Below are 26,413 nucleotides of genomic sequence, written 5' to 3'. Positions count from 1 at the left end.
GAGTAATTTGAACAATTCCTTTTTCTAAAGGGTTTTTAATATAGTAGCTTGTGGGGTTTTTTGTTTGTTTTTTGTTTTAAACAATGCCTGAGCAAATAAGCTTCCTGCCACTCCCCTCATCTTTCTGAAAAGAAGGTGCCACAAAGGCGAACAGAGCTTGCAGCTGTGTCCTGGGTGATGACCTGTCTGCGTCCTCTCCACGCATCCTAGATAAATACCCCAGTACTTGTTATTTCTGGCATCAGAAGCTGTGTTACTTTGCCATTGGTGCATCATGGCATGCAGGAGGGGGAAGAGCCTGGCCTAAGAGCTGGGAGGGCCAGGCTAAATGGGGGTGCCCCACTTGGCTTGCTTGCTTTCCAAGACAGAGACAGGCACTCAGGGTGGATAATGGACACTGGAGTATCCTGCTGCATCTCATATTCCCTCTCTCATCTGCCCTAACATAAAACCAGTCAGTATTTGTAAGCAGCGCACTTATCTTCCTGCCTTGCATAAAGGGCAACATCGAAGAATAGCCAGTGCTTGAGAGTGGGAGATGGTCTTTCTTCTTGAATATTATCTTTCTACTTTGGACTGCCAGCTCATGATTGCTTTCCTCTAGTCTAACCTGCTGAAAGGAATGAAAGGGGTACCTTGCTCCTGCTGTTAGCAGCTATGTGAGCCACACAGGAGGCATCTAGGGTATGAAAGCATGAGACCAGCACCTACAAATTGTTGGACCCGGATTATATGACTTTGTGTAGGACATGAATAAGTCTGGTCACTTTGACAGCCACATGGAGAAGCCCTTGTGTTCAGGCTCTAGTTTTTTAACTGCCTCATGAAAATACCCGCATACTTTAGCTGGGACTTAAGAAAAATTCATATTCTTAGGAAAGCACTAATGAACTTTTTCCTTGAGCAAACATGAATGCTCTATGAATAGAAGTAAGCCTTCTTTGAAGGTGGCATCACTTGTGCTTTGATAAGACTGTACGGAAAAGTATCTCAACTCAACTCTTCACTCTGAATATGCTCTACTGGCAATTAATTTGATAGCTATATGCTAGAAATCATAAACAGAAATGAGTGACAGGTCCTAAGTTTCCCTACCACATGATTCTGTGTCAAATACTGTTAAAAATACATGACAGAACTTTCTAAAGTCCAATTAATTTTTTCTAATTTTGGAATTTAACTGAAAACCACTAGTCTATATTTCACCAAACCTGTTCTGTTGAGTGGGCCCTTGGATGTAAAATAACAGGACTCTGTCAACAGGAGATTAAAGGTGAGTAGATCCTCCTGTCAGGGTATGTGAATAAAACAGGGCTCTCAAGAGCTATTTCTTTCCTTTGCAGAACTACATCAATCTTAGCTTCTTGTCCCATTAACTGAAGAGAACATAGGGCAGCTATAAACTCCTGCTTAAAACACTTCCATACTGTTTAATACCTGGTTCTACACCCCTTGAGCTGCCTCTTCCTTAAGAACACACTATGAAATGAAAGACTCATTACTTTTTGTACAATTCTTTATTGTATTTAAATTAGCACAAGGAGATTCTAAAGTCACAAAGTGCAAGTTTGCTTTTTAACAGTTTTTCTCAAAGCAATTCTTCCCAGCTCCCCCAGCCCAGAAATTACCACATTACCACCTCTCTCTGTTACCAGGTTTAATATTTTGAGTAAGAGAGAAAAAAAGAGATTAGAGGGGAAAAAAAAAAACAACCCCCCCCCAACCAAAACAATAAACAAAAACAACCAACCAACCAAAGCCCCCCACAAAAACAACCAACCCTAAAATCTCTTGCTTCTACTACTCAAAAGCACTTAGTCAGGAAATACTTTCCTGTTTACAAGTCTCAATAATCTGCTTCTGTATATACTCCCTGACCAAAACCCCACAGAGGACTAGAAAAAGAATACATGGCTTTGTACTATAGGAATTAGGGCATTCACCTCTGAAAGAGGAAACTTAGCCCTTTTTCCTCCTCTAGAAACTATTTATTTCACACTAGTGAATCACAGTTAAACAGCAAGTGCATAAACAGGGATTCATGGACAGAGATTTCAACTACATTCTCTGACTTCTAATAGGGCCAGATAAATAAGGTTACTTCAAATATCCAAGTTAACTAAGTTGTGTTGTTTATATCTTAGAGTGTAACAATTTAAAATTAAAACAGCACTTGTTTTAAGAAAGCTTTGGTATCCTGCTGCCTTTACCTTTTGAAGCCTACAGGAGGATGGATACACCTAAAGCAGCACATTCACACAACAACAAAAAAATCATGCTTAGAGTGGAGCTAGTCCAGTATTGGGGCCAAGAAAATTATAAGGAACTAGAGGATCTGTCACACAGGGAAGAGGCTGAGAGTGCTGATTGTTTAGCCCTGAGAATGCTCACAGGAGGGAGTAAAGAAGACTAGGCCAGACACTTCAGCAGTGACAGTGAAAGGATGGGAGGCAGTAGAAGAAGGTTGTTTATTTTGGGTGTTGTTTATTTTTTTGTGTGTGTGGAGGTGGGGTTTGTTTGCTTGTTTTTGAATACTGTGAGACTGATGAAAGTCTGGACCAGACTCATGCAAGAGGCTGTGGCACATCTCTTTTTGGAGATATTTTAAACTGAACTGGAAAAGTTCTTGAGCAGCCTGCTCTAATAAACTCCACTTCAACCTGAGTGGTGAGACTAGAGCAGAGGTCCTTTCCAATACCAAGTCCATGAGTCTTTGTCTAATAGATGACTAAATGTCTGTTACAAGTATGAAAGAAGTAATGCAACCCCTATCCAACTACATCACATATTTATTTATTATTAAAAAAGGCTGAGACAATTGGGATTGTTCAGCCTGAAAAAGAGAAGGCTTTGGGGTAACATAATTGTTGCCTTCCTGTACCTTAAGGGAGCCTACAGAGACCTGGAGAGGGACTTTTCAAAAGGGCATTTCATAGTGTAGTGACAAGACAAAGGCTTCAAACTGAAAGAGAACAGGTTTAGATTCAATATTAGGAAAGTATTCTTTCCTGTGAGGATGGTGAGGCACTGGAACATGTTGCTCAGAGAAACTGTGGATGCCCCATCCCGGAAAGTGTTCAAGGCCAGGGCAGATGGGACTGTGAGCAACCGGGTCTAGTAAAAATTGTCCCTGCCTATTGCACGGGGTTTGGTAATAGATGATCTTTAAGATTCATTCCAACACAAACCATTCTACGATTCTGTGATTTAATGATTTGAATCAACAAATCCCTGTTGATGTAGAGTTAAACCATTAATGTGTCAAGACAGGCCAATATACTTTTTAGCTTTGCCCTATGAATTCATAAACATTACCAAAGTATTTATGATAAATAACAGGATAATTAACTATCAAAATATCCTCATGTTAAAATAAATTATTTAAGTATATTAAGATCTTAAACAAGATAAACATTTCTCAATTTCTTCAAAAGGTAACTTTTTACTTGAATTAGCAGCAGCTCAGTCTGCCAGTGGGGGAAGCAGTTTATAACAACAGGTTATAATTACTGATTGCAGCACACACAGCTCCCACCCCCAATAAATTGTTCCAGCTGCCAATTTAAAACTCACTGACCTGCTTTCAACATTTTTTACACACTTTGTACACTTTTACAATACCCACAGGAGTCATAACCTACAGTTTAAGATGAGATTAAGTTATTATTAATTAAAGATAGAAATGATTAAAAACCCCTACTGCTTATCAACCCAAGAATGGCTCAGAACATAGATGTTCCTCAGATAGAAAGCCATGAGTTTGTGGGACAGATAGAAAAAAGTGCCAAACTCTGAACTCAAGGCAGCCAAGCAGTGTGCTGTTATTATTTACAAGTATATTTTGCTTAAAAGATTACTTAGATTTAATGCCTTTTAGCAGCATAGAAATTTTGATAGTTGTAGCTTCCTGAAACTGAAGATGTAAAGATGCAAGAAAAAAACTTTTTTTAATGATCAATCTTCATGTGACTCCTCTACTCTTTTTAAAAAAAGATTAAAAAAAGGTGTATTGAAATCTAACCATTTGGAGTACAAAATTCACATGTAGTTTTACAACCACTACAGTAGACAAAAGAATGGTATTTTCGGAATTCTTTGATTAATTTCTTCTTTTGCTTCGAAGGAACAGTAGGGTCATTGTCCATCTCTTGAATCAGTGCTAGAAGATACTGATTGGTTTGTTGCTTTTGATCTTCGTATTCTTTAGGTGTAATGCGCTGACAGAAGGTGAAGCCTTTGTAAGAAACCAGAGGTTCGGATTAAGTTTCATGCATCATGTAAAAGCCTTGTTAAAAAATACAATAAGAAACATAGGTATACTGATATTCCAGTTCAGATGTGATTACATCTATAAGCAATGTGAAACAGCTCTCCATTGAGAATGGATGGAAATCTAAACATTAATTGCAAAAATAAAGTTGAAAAGCCGTGTTACAAGTACAGTATCATAGGTATTGAAAACAGGCCTGCAAGACGAAGAGCAAATACAGTTCTCTCACAGAAACCACAATGAGGAATACTACACAATAAGAATGGCATCTTACATTTTTTAGGATCCAAAGATTCCCTGTGAGTAAATCAGATCTGTAGCAAGGCTCAGTACCTAATGCAAGTGAATAAATACTTCGGATAAACAGTTGCTTCTAAACCACACTACAAAAATCAGGAACAGAATTTAGGAGCATCTACATGAATAGACAGCTGAGCATGGTTTGGGCACCAGAAGCAGAGGTGATGCAAAAGAGATACTTAGCACAACTTAGCTATAAAAAGGTTGTGAATCTCTGCAGTAAAGTACTACCTTGCAAGGACTCAAGCCCCCTCACTGGGCAGGTGAATTCTGGCCTAAGGAAAGACTGGCATTCAGCTACTCCACAGACACTTTTTCTTCCTATACATTTTAGAGAGCAATTTGATTGAAAAGTGTCAGTTGCCTAAAGGGGAAAAAATTTTTACTAGTCCTTCTTTATAAACACCATCATCTTTAGGCTTCACATAGAGAGCAGTATTAACCTAAGGTGTGAGAGTTTTCACATGGACCTATCCTTCCCTTCTTCTACAGTAAGTTTGTCAAACATCAGTACTCTTTATGGTTTACTAGAATCAGATGAAGAAAAAAGACAGCTCTTTCAAAAGGGAAAGCTTAACAACTGGCAAAGAGATTAACTCTTAAAACTTCAACAGGGATCTTTAGTGGTTTTAAGTGTCTTACTAGATTAAAACCAACCCCAGAGTTCTTTTGCTGGTTTCAGTCTTTTTTATTTCCAGCAGACCTAAGGATCACTTTCCTGCAATTGACAGACCCCTTTTCTTATCTGGGACTCCCAGACTTCCCCTCCTGCTCCCACCCTGACTTAAAAAGTTCACCAGCTAAGAATGCTCAATAGCTCCTAGGAAATTTTTTGGAAAGAAAAGGGAAAATGACACCAGAATGAGGCAACAGGAAAACGGGAATATGCCATGCAAGAGAGCTTACAATCAGATCAAACTGACTATTTCAACAAGTAGATGGAACCTATACGCATTTACAGATTGGAACCCCAAAACTTAGTAGGAAAAATGGAATACTGGGTTTGTACTTCAGTTGCCTGTTCAGTGTGTCGATGGAGATCACACAGGCTCTGAGAATATTACAGACAGGCAGCTCTTTCCACTGTTGCTCATCTCTCTATTCTTTGGCTTCACAATATGCGATTCTCAGAACATTGAACCTGAAGGAATTTGGACTCATTCCAGAACCCAACACAGATGGTAACAAGATTCTGTACCAAACTACTTCTCCAGCAGCTGCTATATTAAATATAGTATTACACAGCAAAATAACTCAGTGTAATTTGTTCCCAAGTGGTTTAAAAGCACAAAATGCACTGGCAATACATGAGTCAAAGAAGATAAAGAGCCAGAGAGAAATTCAGTTATTTAAGCCAACCCTTTGAATCAGCATTGCAAGATATTTTGGCAGCCAGGCCAGACAGAATGTTAACTCAAAAGAAATAAGCTGAAAAGCATTAACCCCACATACAGAAGAGTAGTGTAACCTAAAAGGAAGGCATTTGACACTTGGTAAGCCCTAAGATCTTAATAAACTTTATGCCTACCCAGAAAAAGGAGAGAGTTCTTCAAAACACTTAACAGTCACAACACTAAACAATTAGTCTGCGCTCAAGTCAGCTATCAGAGTTCTACTGAGTTCTGTGAGAATTTGTACGTGTCTTGTGGCAAAAATAAAAGAATACTGTTCCTAAATACAAAGTCCCATCAAAATTCATAAACCAAATTAGAAGCAAATCACTTCAGGAAGCACATTTAGCACTACTATTTTCAGAATTGTTTGGTTAAAAAAAAATAATTGTAAGGTCTGCAAACTAGATTATGAATAGAATCCTCATTCTCCAATATTCAGACCAGTTTTGCAGATACCATATAATTTAATATTTAGTGCATTAGCCACTGATCCCCCTAATGATTCACTTCTAACAAAGGAAAAGGACAGTCTATGTGCTGTGGAGTCCTGTTTTGAGGAGGCTGAAATCTCATCTTACTCTTCTTGTGTTATCTCCTCCCTTGACCCGAACCCTATGACTCCTCCCCTACAATACCCAGTAAAATCCACGACCCTGCCCCTTCTCACTCTACTCCAGCCCGGGGTAGGGGGGAATAAATGGATTCTCAAGCTTAACAAAACACAGACTTGTCTCGTCTGTTTCCCTGCTGGCAGCTTGTACCTCCCTGGACACGATGGTCGCTGTAGCCACACAGCGCAACAATGCACAATTATAGTCAACCGATGATAAACCAGTTTGTATACAATAATTTATGTAAAAATTTATCTCATCATCTACCTGAATTGATATCTGGATCTTGCCCTTCTAGCAAACTCTCAAGTCTCCTACTCGTTAGTTCCAGAAGAGTTAAAGGAGCCTGAAAATGCAATCCAACAAAGAAAACATTACAAAGGCAATAGTTCTGTATTTTGATAATCTAAAGCTTTCAGATAACCAATTTAAAAACACACAGTTAAATGCAGATGAACCTACATCCACATTTATTTAGGTACACATTCAAAGTCCCTCACAAAATTGCACTAAAACACATAGTTTTACTAAGATACATGTGTTTACTTCTGGTCTCTTTGGCCAAAGAATAGGAAGCAAAAAGCTCTAGATGTTGTTTTCCATGGTAAAAACTGCAGTGTAAAACAAGCTGATTTCAGCTTTTGCACAAGGCTCTCAACGGCTGCTGTCAGAGTGAACCACTCTCCACTCGCCATCCATGCACACATTTCTGGCCCTAACTCCAGTGGGGAATCAAAGCCCCAGCCCTCATGTCAGAGCCCTTATACAAATGAAAAAAGAGAGGTTGGCTGTGTACTAACAAATACAAAACCCTCACTAACCACTTAATGCTTTCAAACTAAACTGGAGCTAATTAAAAAAAAACAAACTTCCCATGTCTCAGCCTGAAGTCAGAAGTGGAAATTGATGTGTTGTATAAAAATAAAAACAAGTATTTAACTGAAACCAAATTTCTGTGAAGCTTACTTTTATAGGGTATGGTAAAGTTTCATCTTTTCACGTGTGACAATACGATGGAACATAAATTAAGGATATTATAAAAAAGCCTGCATATTTACATGACTCAACAAGTTGAATAGAAAGGCTACTAGCATTTTGTGGTTCTATTTGTTTTCTTCAATTTAGAAGTTAACATTCCAAAATACTGAAGGATCTTTTAGAGTTGCCATTTTTCTACCAGAGTATGCCAGTGAACTTCTAACGGAGAAAGACACTAAGATAACTAAATATTTAGTAGGCATTCATTACCAACAAGGTGCCAATATGACCCTATAAAATTATTAATATTTTAAATATTTTCCTGATACAAATCATGCAAAAAAAGAGAAAGGATATAATTTATAAAGGATTGCAAAGCTCTCAAAAATCCATAGTCTGGAATAGCTTCTCAACCTGTTTGGCTGTACTATTAAACTGTAACAAATGGAACATGAAACACAGTTCCTCAGACTTGTCATATTCCAAAAAAGGCAATTTATGGCAATTAACATTTAAAATGACAAACCCAATGATGTAAGGAGAATGATACCTTGAAGAGCTCGGAGTGATTGTCCATCAGAAACTGAGTCAGCAGCTCTGCCTGAGGTTTTGAGAGTGTCCTGTTTTGTAAGATGAACTTTGTACAAGTCTTGATGATCACAAATCTGTTCTCAAACTAGAAAAAGCAGTACCCAGATTTGGCATTAGATTGACCAGCAGTGCGCTAGTAAAGACTTAAGTATAACAGGATGCTACCAGTGGGAAACAGATTGCACAAAAAGGCAATAAAACAGAATACTTCTAACTGGACAAAAATGTTAGCTTTACTATGACAAAGTGCTATTTTTCACATTAAGCAGAACAGATACTTACTTGTTTTTGCAATCTGTAGCCCTCAGATTCTGATGCAATGGCTAAGAATGTAAGGAGCCTGTGAAGTTCTTCACTAACATTCGGTGCTAATAATTTAAGATAAAGTTGTAATGCCTCTAGAGCTTGATCTGTTTTTCCTTTTTCTGCCATGGAGTAAAACAGCATATCCAATGTTACTATTTATTTTCAGAGTCACAAATATTTATTTAAATACCAATAATAATCCCACTTTTGGGGGGTTTCCTTCCAAAGAGAATTTCATGTCATTCCAGTTATTAAAGGATTCCTTTCTCAACCCACAAGTTTTAATTTTTCCTTTCCCACCAGGGGCAGGGTGGCAGCAGGCAGTGAGTGAGCAGCTTTGTGGTACTTAGTCGGCAGCAGGGGTTAAGGCACAACAACCCAATAGGACTGAAGCGGCAGCAAAAAAGCATATTTAAGTAAGATCAATCTTAAACTTGTATTTAAATAAAACCCTTCTGGTTTATTTCTATGCATATGATGGAAAGGTTCTTAATAGTCCCTTTTATAATTCTAAACAACTTCTGTACTAAAAAGGACCCTACGTCCATAACTTGAAAAACCTTAGTCTGGTTAACATGAAAAACTTTATAGCAAGGATTTTAGTTTTATGTTATTACTTAGTAGTAGCAATAAGGCAAATTCTGACTTGGGGTAAGTAGCTTTCACAATGACAATAGTTACATATTGAAAGAGATACCCACGGAGGTTGGTGAATCCTTCCAGATTTTCAAAATTCAGATGGATCAGGCCCTAAGAAAATTGATCTAACTTTGAAATTTGTCCTTGTCTTGAGGCTCTTAATAGTGATCTTGAGCATTTCCTTCCAACATAAAAAGTGCATCTGCCATGGCACTGCAAATGGTGTCATGATTCAGTCAACTGATGCTTAGTGACATCCTCTACACAGCTTTCATCCATATTTTTTGTTGCAGGTTGCTCTTACCTATAAGTTCTATAATTCCTGAATGAATATCAAAATCCTGAGTGGCAAGAAGAGAGTCCTTCTTTTGACTGTAATACTTAATTATAATATCAAAAAGAATCTTCTTGTATGTATTCAGACCGCTGGGGTTGTTAGTGCTTTGAGGTAACTGCTGACTAACCATCACTAGGAATTGGTCAGGAAAATACTCCAAGCATTCAATTGCAGCATAGAGCCATCTGTCAAGCCTGTGGAAGGAAAAGGTAGTTTTAGAGCTTGCTTCAAAATGCACTAGCTATTTTTATTTTCACAGATTCATAGAATATTCTGAGTCAGAAGGGACACATAAGGATTATCGCATCCAGCTCCTAAATAAATGGGATGGAATCCCTGACCTGGGTGTAATTAGCACCATGCTTGAAACAACTGAGCTATCTCAGGCTCCATTTAATCCTTTAAAGAAAAATAGATAGAAATAATCATGCAGGTATAGTCACATATATGAAACACAATGCTGAACTGGTTTAGTAAGCAGTTTGTGTAACTTATTTCACTACAGCAGTTCAAGTTGCTCAAATTATGCACCTTCCATGTTCTTCCTATGCTAAAGGCAATATACCTGAGATAAACCCAGATCAAAACAAGCTGCACTCATGCCAGACTGCCACTGACCCCAGGAATTCAGCTAGTATTTAAAAAACAAACACCACCCCACCATTACTCCAGCACACACACTGAGAACGCACCAGGGCTAACGAGAGTGAAAAAACCTGATCTTTACAGAAGGGAAAAAAGACAGTTATTTTGAAAAGAGAGGAAAATAAAAATAGGTTATATCACAGAAGACTAGAGAAGCAGTTTATTATATAACCTACTATAAAGGCAGGAGTTTTCACAACCATCTGTTGTCTCTATGTCTTAACTAAGGAAAGAAAATGTAACCTAATTATGCACCTAAAATTTGGGTGCAGAATTTATTGTTCAAAGAAGCCAGAAGATCAGAGGAAAAATCTCAACCTTTTGTAATGTAGAAATGCGTGGAGCAGAGGGACAATCACTTTTATCTGATTCTGGATGTAAAATAATTCGATCTGAACCAATGACAAGTTGCAAATATTATTTAAGATCCACAGAATATTATTTTTATCATGGAGAATAGAAACAAAGATTGTGAAGCTGCAGATAAAAACTGCATTACTTTGACAAAACTAGTAATTCCTAAGACATTAACATGAGTCTTGACATATTCATTAGAAGTATAGGAAAGACAGAGATCAGCCTAAGTACACTAAACAGGAACACTACAAAAGTAGGAGGAGATTTAAGGAAAAGAGCACTGAAAACATGCAGCCACTTTTACTATTATATTCTCATTATATAAGCATTCTTCAGCATTAGAGCTTAGTTTCTCCTTTTCTCTTGCTAACAATAGATGTCTAATTGACTTTGTATCACACCACGGCCCCCAGGAACTGTGACAAACAAAAAGCCTCCAAATAAAATTTTTCAAGTTCTAACTTCTGTTACAGAGACCTATGAGTAAAAAATCTGGTCTAGAAACTAGGAGTGTTTACAACACTCAACGTTAAAGTTATAATGTTTACTTAAAATGCTCAAGTGTCCAACTCTAAACATATACGTTTTGTGAAATCACTTACCACTTCTGTAAAGAAGTCAATCACACTAATGCCACCCGTCTACGAGTATAATAATGTCTATTTGTTCACTTAACACAAATCTTTGATCAAGAGTAAAATAAAGCCTTTACCAACAAATTCATTTCATAGATATATAACTTACTCAGATAAGTTTAAGCTACATGTAACCTCTCTCTCCAGGAAAGTATTTGAGATAATCATGTCTTCTTCTTTGCCAAAACTGTCTGATTTTGTCTTCACTGAAGACACTAAGATATCTTCTAGAAAGGGAATATCAATTAACTGCAGCAGTCGGAGCACAGTTTGCTGTTTCCAGACATCTTCTATTACTGAAACCATAAATAAACAAAACTCCCTCAGAAACAAGATCTTATGTAAACAACCAACCTTTGTTTTTACTCAATCTAGAATCTTTTAAGTGTTCAAAGAAAACACAGTAACAGCATAGTGTGAAGTTGCTGTGTTAGATAAGAAGGTATCAAAATAGGAATGCTAAGAAAATGTCTCCCTCATCATATTAGAATTCAGAAAAAAATACTCTAATTAGTAGAAGAAAAAAAAAAGACAAGCAAAAAGCAAAGGATTCACATAATAAAGATATTCTTAAGACCTACTTCATTTGGAAGTAATATTTTCATAAATAGCACCATTATGCAAAAACATAACTTTGTTGTGCTTCCTTCTGCTTACTTACCACAAGCATTAACCCCTCTAACACTCATTTAGATATTTTGTCATTAGTGACAGGTTAAATTTAGGTCTCTGTGGAACATTGTTTAACAAAACTGAGGCACTCCCTCCAAAAAACAGTGAAGAACAATCACGTTTTAAAAAGAAAAAAGTCAATCCTCACCTCCTTTTGAAAGCTGGTGAGTTAGTTCATTAACCATGATCTTTGGAGGTAAAGATGCATGAACACATAGTGATCGAAGAAGCTCCTCAACCCTCTTTTTATCAGCTGCTTCCAATGCTAAGGGGTTTGAAAGTGTTGTGCCACACTTTGTTCTGCTTAGGGAGGGAAAAAATAGTTAGATGTATAACAAATACTATTAGATTATATTTGTCTTTTGGTACTCACTAAATTGCTCTTAAATCAGAACTTTAGGGCTTCGTTATATCTGGAGTCTATCCTGCTACTAGAATTCCTATCATCCACACCTGCTTTGTGGAAAGGGTAAGGATATTGATTCCAAATACTGTTTGCTAGTTCCACTTCATTTACCAGCTTTCAGTAACTATGCTCATTCATGCCAATTCTCAGATTTCAGCACAACTGATGGCAAAACCGAATTATTCCTACGCTTATGCTACTGTGCCAGACCCTATTCCAAATAGCAAAGGGCAGGATCAAAACACTTTACCCAAAAATATCTAGCAGCATCTACAATTTAGACATGATGTTTCTCAAAACTGGCAGACTTTTCAGAAGTCTCTAAAACCTGGTTTAGACAGACCTAACTTCATTTAAAGGTAAGTCTCCTTAACTTATTTAAAAAAAAAAAAAAAAAAAAAAAAAAAAAAAAAAAAAAAAAAGAAAAAAAGAGAGAGAGAAAAACTAGACTAGTTCAGAGTAACTCACTTGGAACATCTTTTTGTTTTCTGTTTGCAGATTTGCTCAGGAGATAAGCTTTCATTGTCCTTATTCTTTTTTGGAAGAAGAGGATCAAGACTGCTATTTACAAATCTATAGAGACTAGTGTCCGTGTCTTCAAACTCTGTTTCTTTCCCATTCTTGAATAAGTAAAGCTTGGCTCCAACTGGCTCAAACACTTTGTGATCCATCAATGCTTGGCAGACGCGGACCCCCTTGAGCCGAGAAATATCACTGCAGCTTAGGTACATGCTTTGCATAAGATGGCTCAGTACCACATCAACAGCATTGGAGCCAGTGAAACAGTTTCTGTATGTTTTCAGGTGTTGTCTACGTCTTTTGATTTCCACTTGATTGTGAAGGGCATGTATAATACTATTCCACAGGCGAGTTGCTTGAAAAGGACCATCGCAGTCTGCAAAATATTTATATGGAAGTTTTACAAATTTATAAACTTTGACCTTAATACTTTAAAAATTACACTGTGATTTTAGTTTTATATATTTAAAAAAATATACAGAAATCAGCTGAATTTTAGAAATACAAAAACAATATTTCATGACTCAGTCCTTCTTGTAAGCTGACTCACACCCACTATGATAGAATCAAGAGAAGAGAACAAAAATCCACTAAAAACAGGAGAGGAAGGGTTTTTTGTCACAGTTATGACCACACATATTGTGTGCATGCGCTGTGTACATACACATTAAATTATTAAAGAATGACAAGCCGAGGCTTGCAGGGGCCTCTGGGGTCTAACTGGTCCTCCCTGCTCAAGCAAGGCCACCCAGCGCTGGTAGCCCAGAACCACGCGCAAACAGCTTTTGAACATCTCCAGAAGCCGAGATGTCCACACACGATACCACAACCTCTCTGGGTACCACATAAGAGTCTAGCTCCATCCATGCACTCTCTCTTTAGATACTTTCAGAGACACCCCCGACCCTTCTCTTCGCCCGGCTGAGCAGCCTCAGAGCTCTCAGCCTCACTGAGGGAGATGCTCCAAGGCTCCAAGTTTATCCTCACACATCGCGTCCAGCCAAAACAAGTGTTTGCAGTGCATTAACCGCGCCTGCCTCCCGGTCGAACATCCAGCCCAGCGCCGCGCCCAGCCGTACCAGCGCCGCCCCCCGTAAGTTCAGCTCCAGGGGTAGGGCCGGAGGAAGCTCGTCTCCCCCCTGTTCAGCTGCCGAGCCTCCCTAGCCCCGTTCTGCCCGCCGCTCGGCAGCCAGGGGTGCCAACACAAATGGGCAGGCGCCGGCCCCTCGCAGCCCGCTCCGCTTCCCGGCCCCTCCGACACTGCGGGGGAAAAGCTGCTGTAGCGGGGAGATGGGGGTGACGCTCTTCACCCACCTCGGCGCCGCCCACTCCCCCGCCGCGGCTGCAACTCGCTCTGGCTGCGGATCCTCCTGAAGCGCGGAGTCAAATACCCCGCCATGGCCGCGGCCGGGCCGCTGGCGGAAGCCGGCAGAGCGCATCACTTCCCGCCCACCGCCCCCGGCCGCGCCCAGCGCCCAGCACCGCCCCTGCGGGTCGGAAGTGAGCCCAGCTTCGGCCGCCCCCGCCCCGCCGCTGAGGCTGCCGCCGTCGCTATGGAGTAGCCGCGGCGGGACGGGGCCCGAGCGAGAAACAGAGCCGGCGTGACAGGCGGCCCGCCGGGCCCACAGGGCGACGGGCAGCCGGGCGCTACGCCGGCAGCTTCCCGCGGGCTCAGGTGAGAGGCCGCGGCCCGGGTCGAGGGCGGCTGTCCGTGGCCTGGTGGCGCTGCGTGGGGGGGGCAGGGCGGGCCGGCTCCTTGGGGGCGGTGGTCTCGGGTGCCGGGTGCCCGGTGCTGAGGGCTGGAGGGAAAGGGCCGCCCCGGAGATTCCATCGCCGCGCGGGCAGGGCCGGGCGGGGACCGCGGGGCTGCCGAAGCCGGCGGATCGCGGGTCACTTGCCGCCTGTGGCCGTGGCCGCCGCCCGCCCCCCGGCGCGCTGCTCCCGGCTGCCCCGCGGAGCAGGGAGCGCAAGGCACCGGCCTTGCGGCGCGGAACGGCGGGAGTCCGCTCTCGTTGTAAGTAACAGTAAATAACTTCATCCGCGAGGACTGGCCCGCAGGAGGCTGACCGGGCTTTGTGCAGCGCACGGGCTGGGTTTCACCTGTCACCGGGCCACGGACAGATGTGGATGTCGTTCCGGTGAGGTTTTGGATTCAGTTGAAGCTCACTACCGAAATGGTGTATGAATTTAAGGTGACGTGCGGCGAGAGCAGCCTTCCACAGTGCTTCATTGCATTTGACCCTCTCGGTGTTTTTGTAACAAATGCAGAAGACTGGTTGTACCTGAAAAATGCTGGGGGTTTGTCCTTTTGTTTGCTGTGGCTCGGTTGTTCCAGCACTTAATTCTGTGGATTGATCCTGGCTTGGGGCAGGAGGATAGGATGCGGTTGGGGGGCGTGAAGTAGCTGTGCACCAGCCTGCTGGCCTTGGTTCCCAAAGAGGAATCCCAGCTTGTTATAGTTCAGAATAGTAGTAGCGTATGTTGTGCTGCTGTACAGTGTGGTCTCACAACCATACATCCGATGAAGCTGTGAATTAGTTTGAGGATAAATTGATGGCTTTGCATTATGCAGGTGTGTTGGGGTTTTTTTGTTTGTTTTTTTTTTTTTTTTTTTTTTTTTTAATATGAGTGAGAATTGAAAAATGGTGGACAGTCTTTATTTTGAATTTCAGCAGTCTGTGTTTCAACATTTTAAATGTTTTGCCTCCTTTCTGAGTTCAGTGTTGGTTGTTGCTTACTACCGTGCGAAGTGATTGTTCTCATCATGCTGCCGTATGATTGCTGATGTACATCAGCATAAAAACTATTACTGATTGTGAGGGGCATTCATGATAAAAACATATTGAACATTCAGAATGTTTTAGAATTAGTTCCAGGTTCCATAGACTCAGAATCAGTAGCATTAATGTTCCTCATGAAGTTCAAACAGGAAGAGTTCTTAAACATTTATTGCATGTCCTGTGTTGCTTGTCCAAACACTGTTTCACTTCAGATTTTGCATTTGTCTCATTTATTACTTTTTAACTTGAAATGCAAATTTCATTGACTTTACTGCCACTTGGTTATTATTTTTTTTAGAAATACTAGACCAGTCTTAACTGAACAAACAAGTTTTCCTACAGTTGAGAACTAGACTTGCATATTTCAGATGTGGTTAACTTGTCATGATTTGTGGTATTATAGATACTATGCAAAACATATATTTTTGGTGGAGCATGGATTTTCTAGATACATTGTTCCTGTTGATATATGTAGGGTTTTTTACTGAAGTTAGTGATAGCAGTTGTTTTTATGGAGAAAAATACACTATTTTAGCTTACATTCAAATGTTGATAGGAGTAGTTCTACAAATTTACAGTTAGGAGTATGTAAACTTTAAACCCCATCTGCTTATTGAGAAATAAGTTTCTTGGTACTACTTGCTCAGAAGCGAAATTGAACAATGGTTTGCCAGCTGTCAAGCTGGAGTGGAACAAGTTGGACAGGGTCTACCAAGCTTAAATTTTAAATTCTAGCACTTCAGATACTGGAATGCTGTTGACATACTCACCTAGTGGCTTTTCCAGGCTACTCACTGCAGTTAGTCTGTCACCCACAGCAGAGGGCACTTCTGATTTAATGAATGCTATACCATTTTCCCACCATTTGTGTAGAGAAGCATCCTTTCGGGTTTACACAAAGGAATTTGAACATGCATGCACATGCATTTTCTTCATAATATTCTGCAGTTAATTTTGCAAAGTGTTTATTACTTTTGAGAGTCCTAACACAAGATGGTGTTGTTTTGGTACTAGAGAAGATTTGATGGCTGGGAGTGAACAAAGCAATGGAAAAAGCACATCTAACCCGAAGTAAATTAGACTTGGGATTATCTTAAACTCATTAGGATTAATTTTACAGTCTTTTAGCCTATAGAGTTTGCCCACGGAACAGCTGCTGAATAAAGTTGCTGAGAGCTGGAAATGGCTAAAGTTCATTTTTAGAATGATCCATGATCCTTGTTTGTACCTATTTATCAGGTTAATGAAAAGTTTCTTTATACAGGGACATTAGCCAGTGTCTTCATAGCAGTTTGGTCTAGGCCTGCACAGTTAGGACTTGCATGTGTTTTTCCATATCATGAATCATAAAGTAAAATTAATTTCTTGTAATAATAAAATTTCAAATACTGAAATAAAGTTAATAAAGGAATTCTGTGTTTCTATAATTTATTTCAAGGTGTGTTCTCAATAAAACACTTAACTAGATACCAAACAAGTTTGTAGTTAAGATTGTCTTGTTAATTTCAGACGCAGCTTCTCATATTAAAACTCACTGTCCCCATAATTGAGACAAACTCCACCCTTAACATGCTTGTAGTCACACCTGATTCTGCTCCTGAGTTGCCCTGTTGAAGTCATAACTACAATATCTGATTTAGATTTTAGTATTTGCGAGATTGCAATCTGTGCTGTTGGGTTCTTGTCTTTTTAAAAATATATTTTCTTAAAATTCCTGGTAGTGTTTTTCATTTAGTAGCATGAAGTTGTGTCACTTCAGCTGACATGGAAATGTCAGAAATTGGAGAAATAGCTATGCAGCCCTGGCATTAGTGTGTTCCTTCATTTCCCTAAGGTAGAATACTGAAAGTGGGATATAACTGCACCGAGAGTCAAGACAGAGCAGCATACCTTTTCTGCACGCAGCATTGCGCTAAGGTTTGCCTGGGGCTTGGCTGGTACTGTTACACACAACTGCACCGGAGTGAATTGTTCCATAACACAGGGAACTTTTTAGGAAGTTCTGTTTAGTATATTTATTACCTTTTTTACATTTACAGACCTCTATTATAGGTCTGTCTTTGCAATTGAAACCTAATCCGATTATTTGTCCTGATTGGTAGTGGAATCAAATCTATAGTACCAGGGAGATAGGGAGGTGCATTTCCAGGTAACTTTGGTGTGGTTGATTTTGGTTAAGTTTGACTGAAGCATACAGATGTCTTTACATCATAGTTGAAAAAGAGACTGAAGAAATACCCTTAAGTGTTGCGTTTGAACATACTGCATAATAATGATTCCAGGAAATAATTTCTTCTTGCATTCCCTCTTTTACTTTGTTTACACGGGTAAGGAAGGTGAATTTCTATCTCTCTCTCTTTTTTTTTTTTTGTTTGTTTGTTTGTTTGCTACCTTCATTCTTTCTTGTGTATACATTGTCTGAGAAACAATTGTATAAATGAGACACAGGATTCAGAAGTAGCATCTGGCAAAATAGACAAGTCAGATTTATATGAAAATATAGAAAACACTGAAAGTACATACTATAGGGGAAGATGAAGTAAATTGGAAGCTGCCACAGTTTTTTAGCTCTAAAATTTGAGAGGCGATGTGACAAAAGCTTCCTTGTACAAATTTGGTAAAGCATGAAAAGATGGTTTCTTGTTTCCTTCCTCTGCACTTAATACTTAAGTTCATTAATGGTTGGACCATAGAAATGGTAATGTCAGCAGTCTGATGGGCAAAATACTGAATTTTGAGCTTGTATTTTGGAAAGCACTGTGTAGGAAAGAATATGTTGGTTTTTTTTTTTTCTTGCTGTCTGTATAGTGCATGTCCATTATTTTGCTGGCCTGGGATTTTAAGCTATCCTTCACTTCAGACAAAAGAGTAGTTCTGTGAGCACTGGAATTAAAGGAGTCTGTTTTCCTTCAGATTTGTTTCTCTTTTTGATGGATACTAATACACGAGGTGTGAACCTTTCCTGTCAGGGGGCAGCTTATAAATCCTTCACATTATTTGATTACTGTTTTCAAGAAATGATTGAATTGAGACGACTGTGAAACCTTTCTTTTCTTGTCTTTGTAGGATAAGCCATTGGTGCAGGTTGAAACCATGGAGTCCATGCTGAATAAGCTGAAGAGCACGGTCACAAAGGTGACGGCTGATGTCACCAGTGCAGTCATGGGAAATCCCGTTACGAGGGAATTCGATGTCGGGCGACATATTGCCAGTGGAGGTAATGGTCTTGCTTGGAAGATATTTAATGGAACTAAAAAATCAACAAAGCAGGTGAGTTATCAAGTAAAAAAAAGTGATCTGACAAGAAGGAAGAAGTTTGCTTTAGTGTGGATTGGTTCCCCAGTTTGTTGCACCCTGCAGCTTTTTTTGGTAACGATTCTGGCTTTTTACAGTTTTACATAACAGTGAAGTATGTCATCATTTGTTGTCAGAAAAAAACACTGTGGTTTTTTGCTCGGCTACCATACAGAAATTGAGCAGTTAGGCATGGGATACAGGAAGAGGTTGTGAAGGAAGTTAGTTATGCTTTCACTGTGCTCCTTTTAGTTATGCTTTCACTGTGCTCCTTTCAGATCAGTAATGTTCCCTTTTATTTTCCTTGAAGTATTAGGGTTTGAGCACTAGTACGCAAACTTTTGACTTGAAGTCACATGTATAAATGAATATGGGTCTGACTTCAGAAGAAGGTTTGCCAAAAGCATAGTTTAAGAATTGTTATTACAGAAAATTATTTTGTTACACTGGAGAAATATGAAAAGTCTTTTTTCAAATTGGGGGAGGAAATACAGTTTTCAAAGTGTAAATAGAAGTGTTAATGAATTATGGTCTTTAGTTAAACGCAATGTTACATGATGTGAATTCACTTAGACAATGCATTGGCTTGCTGCACATGTACCAAAAAGAAATGGATACAATAACTTTGGAAAATGTTTATACAATCTGTTAGATCATAGGCAAATAATTAGATCATAGGCAAATAAACAGTAGCAAATAGATAAATATAATACACAGAAAAAATAATCTGCAAAGAGTATGTGATCTGATTCTGTGTGACAGAGTTTGAATAATGCTTAATAATGCTTAATTTTTGCCACATTTTCATGCATTTTTTAGCTGTTGCAGAGCTCTGTGCATCTTTTATTTTCTGACTTTACCCAACATACCAGTTGATTGGGGCTTTTTTTTTGGTCTTACTCAGCTATACAAAGAAGTGATAACTTTGGAAGCATGGTGATTTTGATAGGTTTTATACAATCTATGTGCCCAGTAAGCAATTGACCTGTAGCAGGTGTGTACCCTTAAGGTCTGGAGAGTTGTAGCAAGTATCTTTCACTGTATAGTTGACACAATATATAACTAGGTTCCTGTTGATAACGTTTTTCAAGCCTTGAATGGGTGTTCTGAACAGTGATTTTACAGAGTTTTAGTTCAGGTGCTCCATGTTGTCCCGCAATATCTCTCTAAACCCTGACTAACATCTGTGCAGTTGTATGCTATCATTAGTAATTAAAAATACAGTAGCAGTTGTACTGCATGGAATTTTAGATGGCTGGTGTTTTGACATGCAGTTACCAGTCATTATTAATATTACCAGTTAGGTAACATCAGGTCAACATTCACTTTGCCATTGCAAAACAAAACTGTGCTGCAATAAAGCTTATGGTGTGTTGTATTGCAATATTTGTTAACATTATTTTTTATTTCTCTCCTGTGTATCTTCTGAATGTTTTTGGGCTGGCTATAATTTTCCAGGTGATAGCAGTCACTTTTGTGAAGTTGCATGTATTTGCTGTATTACAAGTGTTAATATCTAACTTGAAGATACAAGGGTGTTTTTTCAGCATGTACTGTAATCAGACAAGCAGGATGTAAGGGTTTCATTATCCCTGTTGTCACTTCACCACAACACGAGTAATAGCTTAAGTCATTGTAGCCAGATGAAACAGCTAAATTTGGAGGTTTTAACATTACAGCAGCAGATTCCATCAGAAATCTTTGTTTTCAGGATTATTTTTGTTCCTATTTTAAGTCAGTGGGTAGTTACAAATATTCCATCTCTGGTTACAGTAGATATCTATAGGTTTATTCTTCTTTTCCAGGTTCTGCCTGGTTCCTGCCTGAATGTTTATCTGTTATTATTTTTTTTAATGTCCCTTGTCTTTTCTTGCTTACTATGTGGGTGACTGAGTAACAACCTAACAGAATGTGAGGAAATTACTTACCTGTGTACATATGTTTGTCTCGTGCGATTTCATAGCTGATTTGCTGCTGTTTGTTTGAAAGATTTATGAGTCAATCTGGTTATAAATAGGTGTATAATTTCACAGAATATATTTCAGCTCATCTTAGATTTATTAACTTAGACTTCATGCACTTACACTTTTTCTGGCATAATATGGCACTTACCCTTCTGCTTAGAAAGTGCAATCATAGATAGCTAGGGTAAGGTCACAAAATACTTGCCAGCTCATATGTAAAGTTAGCAGGAGTCCCAACAACAAGGCTACAGACAGTCAAGAGGGACCTAATGGCCTTGAGTCAGCTGGTTAAGGATCTGGAGCACAAATTGTGTTCCTGCCAGGTGCAGGGAATTAGGAGTTTAAACAAACCATGCAGGATTGCAGCAAGCAGCGGAACTTACTTAGACCCATCACAAAATATTCAAACCATAGCTGATTTAAATACTCACTTTCTCATTCTTTTCATTTGTCATCAAACAGACATTTTTTCAGAAGTGATGTCTTAGTTTGAAATTTTGTTATTGGTCATGTACTGCGCAGTGTATGTGTTCCATCCTCTGTCATTGCTCTTCTCTGCCTTGTGTTAATATTTGATCCATCACACTTAAAAGCTGGAGCAGGGAGCCAATATGGATGGAGGCAGGAAAAGGGTACTTAGTTGAGTTAGTTACAAGTATTCACCTGCTAATGGCTTAATGAAAATAGCTGAAAAACAATTTTTTTTGTATTGGGCTGAATTTCATATTTTGGATAACCTACTCCTAGAAGTTTATAGGGTTTTTTTTAATTAATAATGTAGCTGTTCCTGTGAGTTTTTAATTAGAGTAATGGTTATAAAATGTGCAGTAAAAGAGCATAGAGTTCCTCCCGGGACTGAAAAACTGTATTTTCATATTATTTTTTACTGCTGTCTAACCTTTATTATTATTCATAATGCTGTTGCAGCAGCATATAGAGGTCTGTTTCATGATAAAAGTTTTTAATTCCTTTTTTTATCAGTTGATACATTTCACATTGATGACTTTCCAGATGGTTGCTGTAATCTAATTTTTTATTTTACATCGACCTCTCTAATTTCAAAGTTTCATAAAAATGTCTTAATTTTCTCCTGCTCCAGTTCCAGAAGTTGGAAAGGATTTCTGGTTTTAACATTTTTGTGACTTTTTTTTACACGTCTTTAAGCATTACAAAATTCTTAATTTTTTATCATGTTAATGGTCTGATCAGATTAATAGTCTACTGTGACTATTTTGTCAGATTGTAATGCTTTGGAGCAGAATACTGAGACAAGATCTGGTTTAATAAAGCAACTTGATATCTAGTCAGAATATTTTAACTGTTCATAGTTGATATAAATGCTTTCATCTACTTAAAATCAAGCTGATTTCTGACTGGATCTGGTGCTTTGTCACTGTAGGTAGGGGTTGTAGTTTATGCATTACTGTTTGTACAATAAAGGAGCATGCATTACTGTTTATACAATAAAGGAGCATTAGTACCATCACTCAAAATGTGTATTTCAGAGTTTATATACATTAACCTCTCCCATGACTGGGGCTAAGTAAGAACAACAAGTCAGTTTTTTTGTTAGGGTATTGTTGGGGTTGTACTGCTGATTCAGAAAGCCCATTTGTGTATAGTTGTGTATAGGCTTAGATTTTGGTTTAGTGTTATATACTGAGTGAATTCTGTTGCTTATTTTCAGGAAGTGGCTGTTTTTGTCTTTGATAAGAAGCTAATAGACAAGTACCAAAAATTTGAAAAAGATCAGATTATTGATTCCTTAAAACGAGGTGTTCAACAGCTGACTAGGCTTCGACACCCTAGACTACTTACTGTTCAACATCCATTAGAAGAGTCCAGGTAAGCTGTAGCAAAGTAGAGAAGAGTTGTTTTTAATCATTGTTTTGGTATTGTATGCAAACTGTCTGGAACATTCAGTACATACATCTGATGAGATTCATGTTTAGTGTGTTTATTCATATGACGAGGTATTTACCCCTGTATTTCCCCTCCCCACAGTTCTGGTGTGAATCTAAGTAATAATCTATTGCTTCATTTTGGTGCAGTTCCAGCTGTAAGGCTACAAATCACCCTTACAGCATGAAAATTTGGTGCTTTAATTAATTTTGCTTTTAAAGAACTGTCTTAAAATGGTTTTCTCTCAAAAACTTACTCATATATTTTGCTCCATGTATGAGATGTATTTAGTACTCGTGAGATACGGGATTTTTGGTAAATTGTATGTGTTGTAGCTAGATATCTTGGAAAGGCCCTGAAGTGCTAGTCGAGGGAGACAAATTCAGCATGTCCTTCTAGTGCCTATTTGATTTATGAAAGGTTGGTCACTAGGTGCAATAACTGGCTAGTCTTACAGATTTATTGTTCAACTGTAGGGATAATAGCACATTAAAATCTTAACCAAAAAAAAAAAAAAAAAAAATCAAAGTTTCATGTTAAAGTAGGAGGCTGCTTCTGATACTACCAAAGAAGATCATGGAGGTTTTAGGGGTTTTTCCCCCAAATAGGAAGGGGGTTGAACTAGATGATTTCCAGAAATGCTTTTTAACCCCAGCAATTCTGTGATCCTAAATGGTAGCCTGATAAAGATTAATTATATAATGTCCTTCCTTTCTGTGTTATCTTGAATTTTTCCAAATGGCCTCTAGGAGCCAAGAATACTGCAGGAATGCTTCTTCATCTTTGCAGTGCCTGCTTTGAGACAGGTTTATTTGATTAAATTGCACTTGCGTATTCCTACCTATCTTTCCTCCAGTGCTAAACACATTTCACAGGGTTCAATGCTGTCATTCAATTATGTCAGGGTCATTGCACCTGTCATCTAGTATGTCCCTTACAATGGCCTAAAGAAAATCAATTCGGTAGTTAAAGACAGTTCTCAGTACTCTACAACAGTAAATAAACTATTACATGCTAAATGCCCTAGGGTAATCTCAAATTGTAGTGTATGCATGTGAATCCCAGAGTATACCTCAGGCTTCTTCCTAAAATTGTCACAGTTTTCCAGTTGACTCAGCAACTGTTCCCCTGAACTTTGCCCATCAGAAGAAAAGGCTAAGATTCATCCCTTTAGGAAAGCTTTGGTTGTGTTCTCGGGAAGCATTTAAGCCTTTTGAGTAAAATTAACAGTATAGTTACGTCAGAGTTCTTGTTTGTGAGTTTTTAGTAATGCCTTACACTTTGCTTCTGCTGTTTTTGTTTCCATACTCAGCGCACTCAGCTGCTGGTAGAAACACCAGAAACACAAAACCTATACAGTTCCTTGCTGTGCCAGAAACTGATGTAACAGTTTTTGGAGGAAATTAATAAAAGAAAGGTTTATGTAGAATATATGAGTGTGTAACCTTGTGCAAGCATGCTGTAAGATTGCTTTAGGATTCTTGGAGAAGTCTCTCTTGGGCTTCTGGCTAGACTGTAACTCATCTCTTTTTTCTTCTTTTTGTCTTTTTTGTGTTTCCCCAAAGTAACATACGCTTGTAATGAACTGCTTGCAGGTCAGCCGTTATTCCTCCTTTGTGAGGCAAATAGATATTGATGTACCTGGAGGGCTGAAGTAGATATGGAAAGAAAGGCCATACCTTTACTGACCCTAGTGTGTAGATAGTTTTTCCACTATTAATAGAATGTTTCTACTACAAATTACTGGTATCTAACATAGTTATGTTTAATATAAATGTACATAATACATATAATGATGTATATCTCTTAACATGCTTTTATATGAGTAACTCCTTATTTATACTAAATATTTAATATTAGTATGTTTATTTACAAATGGTCTTAAATTCCATTAACAGCACTGGAAAGCAATATTAATTTATATTTAGCTTGTTATTGAAGAAAAGGATAAAAAACCAAATAGTGAGTTAACTCATAATATCATGCCTACCCTTTAAAAACAGTAGTAGTGTGAATTGCTCCAGGTAATTTACTAGACATTTTATTTGTTACACTGTTTCCCTGTAGGAAGTGTATGTATTTTTATTTTTTAAATGTTTTTTTATCTTATTACTCTGAACATCATGTTGGTATTATTCAGGAAACTGTTAAAGCATCTGCTGCACTGTATGGCAAACATCAGCTTCTGCAATATTCTGCTATTTTAAATAGATTTACCACATCCCTCTGATACTGTGGGTTGGGCCCTTCTTTTTAATTACCTCCTAAAGTAAAAAATAAACAGCCATCTTTCTATTCCCTCAAAACAGCAGTAATCAGAGAGTTTGTTATGAAAACCATTGAATAACTGTTCACTAGCTATTTTCTGTCATCTGTGCCTTAACCATAACTAAATTGACAAGCTTTGTGATAAAGCTGAAGACAGACTGAAAATAAAGGACTTTGTCTTTCCATGTTTTCATTTTGACTTGTGTTTATAACAGAAACAAGATTTAAAGCCCTAGTCATATTAATAGAAACATGAAAGGTATGTCATTAACAGAATGGTAGGGAGGAAACCAAGCAGAAAAACACTGTCAGGTTGGGTGACACTTAGCATTCAATGTATTTTACTTTTCAGTTGTTTTTCTTTTAGAGAGACAGTAGATAAAGCTAAAATCTGGATGAATAATAAGGTTTGCATATTTCAGCAGCCTTATTTTACTTCAAAGGTCAAGCTTGTTAATTATTGAAATACTTAATATCTGGTAGTTTTATGCTGAGACGTGTCTTCTGATGCGTTTTTGGAGTCATCCAAAAGTTAGGCTCTGTCTTCTTGCCTGTAACTTTATATTAAAAAATTTATCTTTGTTACTGTTACTCGGTTGCTGTTTTCTGTGTTCATACTGATGCTGTATTTAGTGTTGTCGTGAATTAATGATCCTTAAGGCAGGTATGTCTGCTAGCATCCGTGTAGGGCTTTCTGAAAAAAAACCCTTTAAAACAATTAAGAAGTGAATTGCAATGGCTGTCCCGGGCCTCCACTGCTGTTCAGAGCAGTATGAAGAATGTGGATGTAAAGAATCACTCTGTGTTGTATGAAGTTTGTGAAATTGAGACATACATTGGTTTCATGACCAGTTTTGAAATTTGAAATTTTGACAGTGTTATGGCCAGTTCTTATATGTGGAAGTTTGCTTCTTCTGTGCTTTTCAAGCACAAGTGATGGAAAAATTTATAAGCAAGACCATTGATTTTTCATCAAGAAAAAAAAATCAATCAAGTCATTTAGAGAACAGTCACTTCACATGCAAACTGCAGTACATATAACAAGCGTATTTGTGTTTGCAGATCTTCTCCTCTAGCAGTTGTCAAAGTAAAAGAATATTCAGGTGCTCCCTTATATTAATTTAGTTTCTGATCATTGTCTGAGCTCATTAAGTTGGGACATGTTGATTTTAGGCATAAGTAGAAGTCTGATTTTATAAGTTTTAATAGTATTAAGAATTACTTGATCAGTTTTTCCTGGATCAGGACAAGAAAAGCATTGTTTAAAAAAAAATTATGAAGCATTGTGTGACTCATTAGTGATTTATGTGAATGTTGGAGAATAACCTAATAAAATAACCTAATTCTAGTATTTTTTTAAACTTCAGACATTTATGTGTTTCTCTTTACCATAATACTAAAAGAATTCAAAATGTGAAATATAACATGGCATTTGGTAGCACCAGATGCTTTGGCAATGTATAATATGGTGTTTGTATGGTTCTTTTATTTACAGTCAAGAGATATATTACATTTACGTACAAGAAATTCTTTAATGTGTTTCCT

The 26,413-nt window shown here is 38.3% G+C and overlaps 2 protein-coding genes across 6 annotated transcripts in view; one reads left to right on the top strand and one right to left on the bottom strand.

Annotated features, from left to right (window-relative positions):
- Positions 1 to 1,500: 1,500 nt before the first annotated feature.
- On the bottom strand, positions 1,501 to 14,083 carry DEPDC4 (DEP domain containing 4). 5 transcript variants are annotated; one of them, XM_040061870.2, is made up of 10 exons: positions 13,975 to 14,083; positions 12,610 to 13,036; positions 11,884 to 12,038; positions 11,173 to 11,359; positions 9,394 to 9,620; positions 8,427 to 8,569; positions 8,104 to 8,229; positions 6,843 to 6,921; positions 4,545 to 4,603; positions 1,523 to 4,234 (listed from the first exon to the last, which is right to left on the bottom strand). In XM_040061870.2, the coding sequence occupies exons 1-10, from the start codon at positions 14,057 to 14,059 to the stop codon at positions 4,160 to 4,162; spliced, it is 1,563 nt and encodes a 520-aa protein (XP_039917804.1). In that variant the 5' UTR covers positions 14,060 to 14,083; the 3' UTR covers positions 1,523 to 4,159. The 5 variants fall into 5 exon arrangements, with proteins under 5 accessions (XP_039917802.1, XP_039917803.1, XP_039917804.1 ...); XM_040061871.2 differs by having other exon boundaries at positions 1,524 to 4,234; positions 11,884 to 12,035; XM_040061868.2 differs by lacking the exon at positions 4,545 to 4,603 and having other exon boundaries at positions 1,501 to 4,234.
- A 121-nt stretch (positions 14,084 to 14,204) lies between these two features.
- SCYL2 (SCY1 like pseudokinase 2) overlaps positions 14,205 to 26,413 on the top strand; it is a 35,263-nt gene continuing 23,054 nt past the window's right edge. The window contains exons 1-3 of the mRNA XM_040061721.2: positions 14,205 to 14,335; positions 18,507 to 18,710; positions 22,386 to 22,543. Of these exons, the coding sequence (XP_039917655.1) occupies positions 18,534 to 18,710; positions 22,386 to 22,543 (335 nt within the window). The 5' untranslated portion in view covers positions 14,205 to 14,335; positions 18,507 to 18,533. The remainder of the gene's footprint in view (positions 14,336 to 18,506; positions 18,711 to 22,385; positions 22,544 to 26,413) is intronic.

This window comes from Hirundo rustica, chromosome 4 (genome assembly GCF_015227805.2).
Source record: "Hirundo rustica isolate bHirRus1 chromosome 4, bHirRus1.pri.v3, whole genome shotgun sequence".
Classification (NCBI taxonomy): domain Eukaryota; kingdom Metazoa; phylum Chordata; class Aves; order Passeriformes; family Hirundinidae; genus Hirundo; species Hirundo rustica.
Note: the sequence above shows the minus strand (reverse complement) of the source record. Positions and strands in the feature narration are given on the sequence as shown.

What these genes read in the sequence shown, in the direction of transcription:
- DEPDC4 (XM_040061868.2), bottom strand. Translation starts at nt 14,059, where the DNA reads ATGGCGGGGTATTTGACTCCGCGCTTCAGGAGGATCCGCAGCCAGAGC. An exon ending in TCACCAGCTTTCAAAAGGAG is followed by an intron (nt 11,360 to 11,883) that starts GTGAGGATTGAC and finishes TTATGGTTTCAG; the next exon opens with TAATAGAAGATGTCTGGAAA. An exon ending in AGATCCAGATATCAATTCAG is followed by an intron (nt 4,235 to 6,842) that starts GTAGATGATGAG and finishes TTTCTTACAAAG; the next exon opens with GCTTCACCTTCTGTCAGCGC.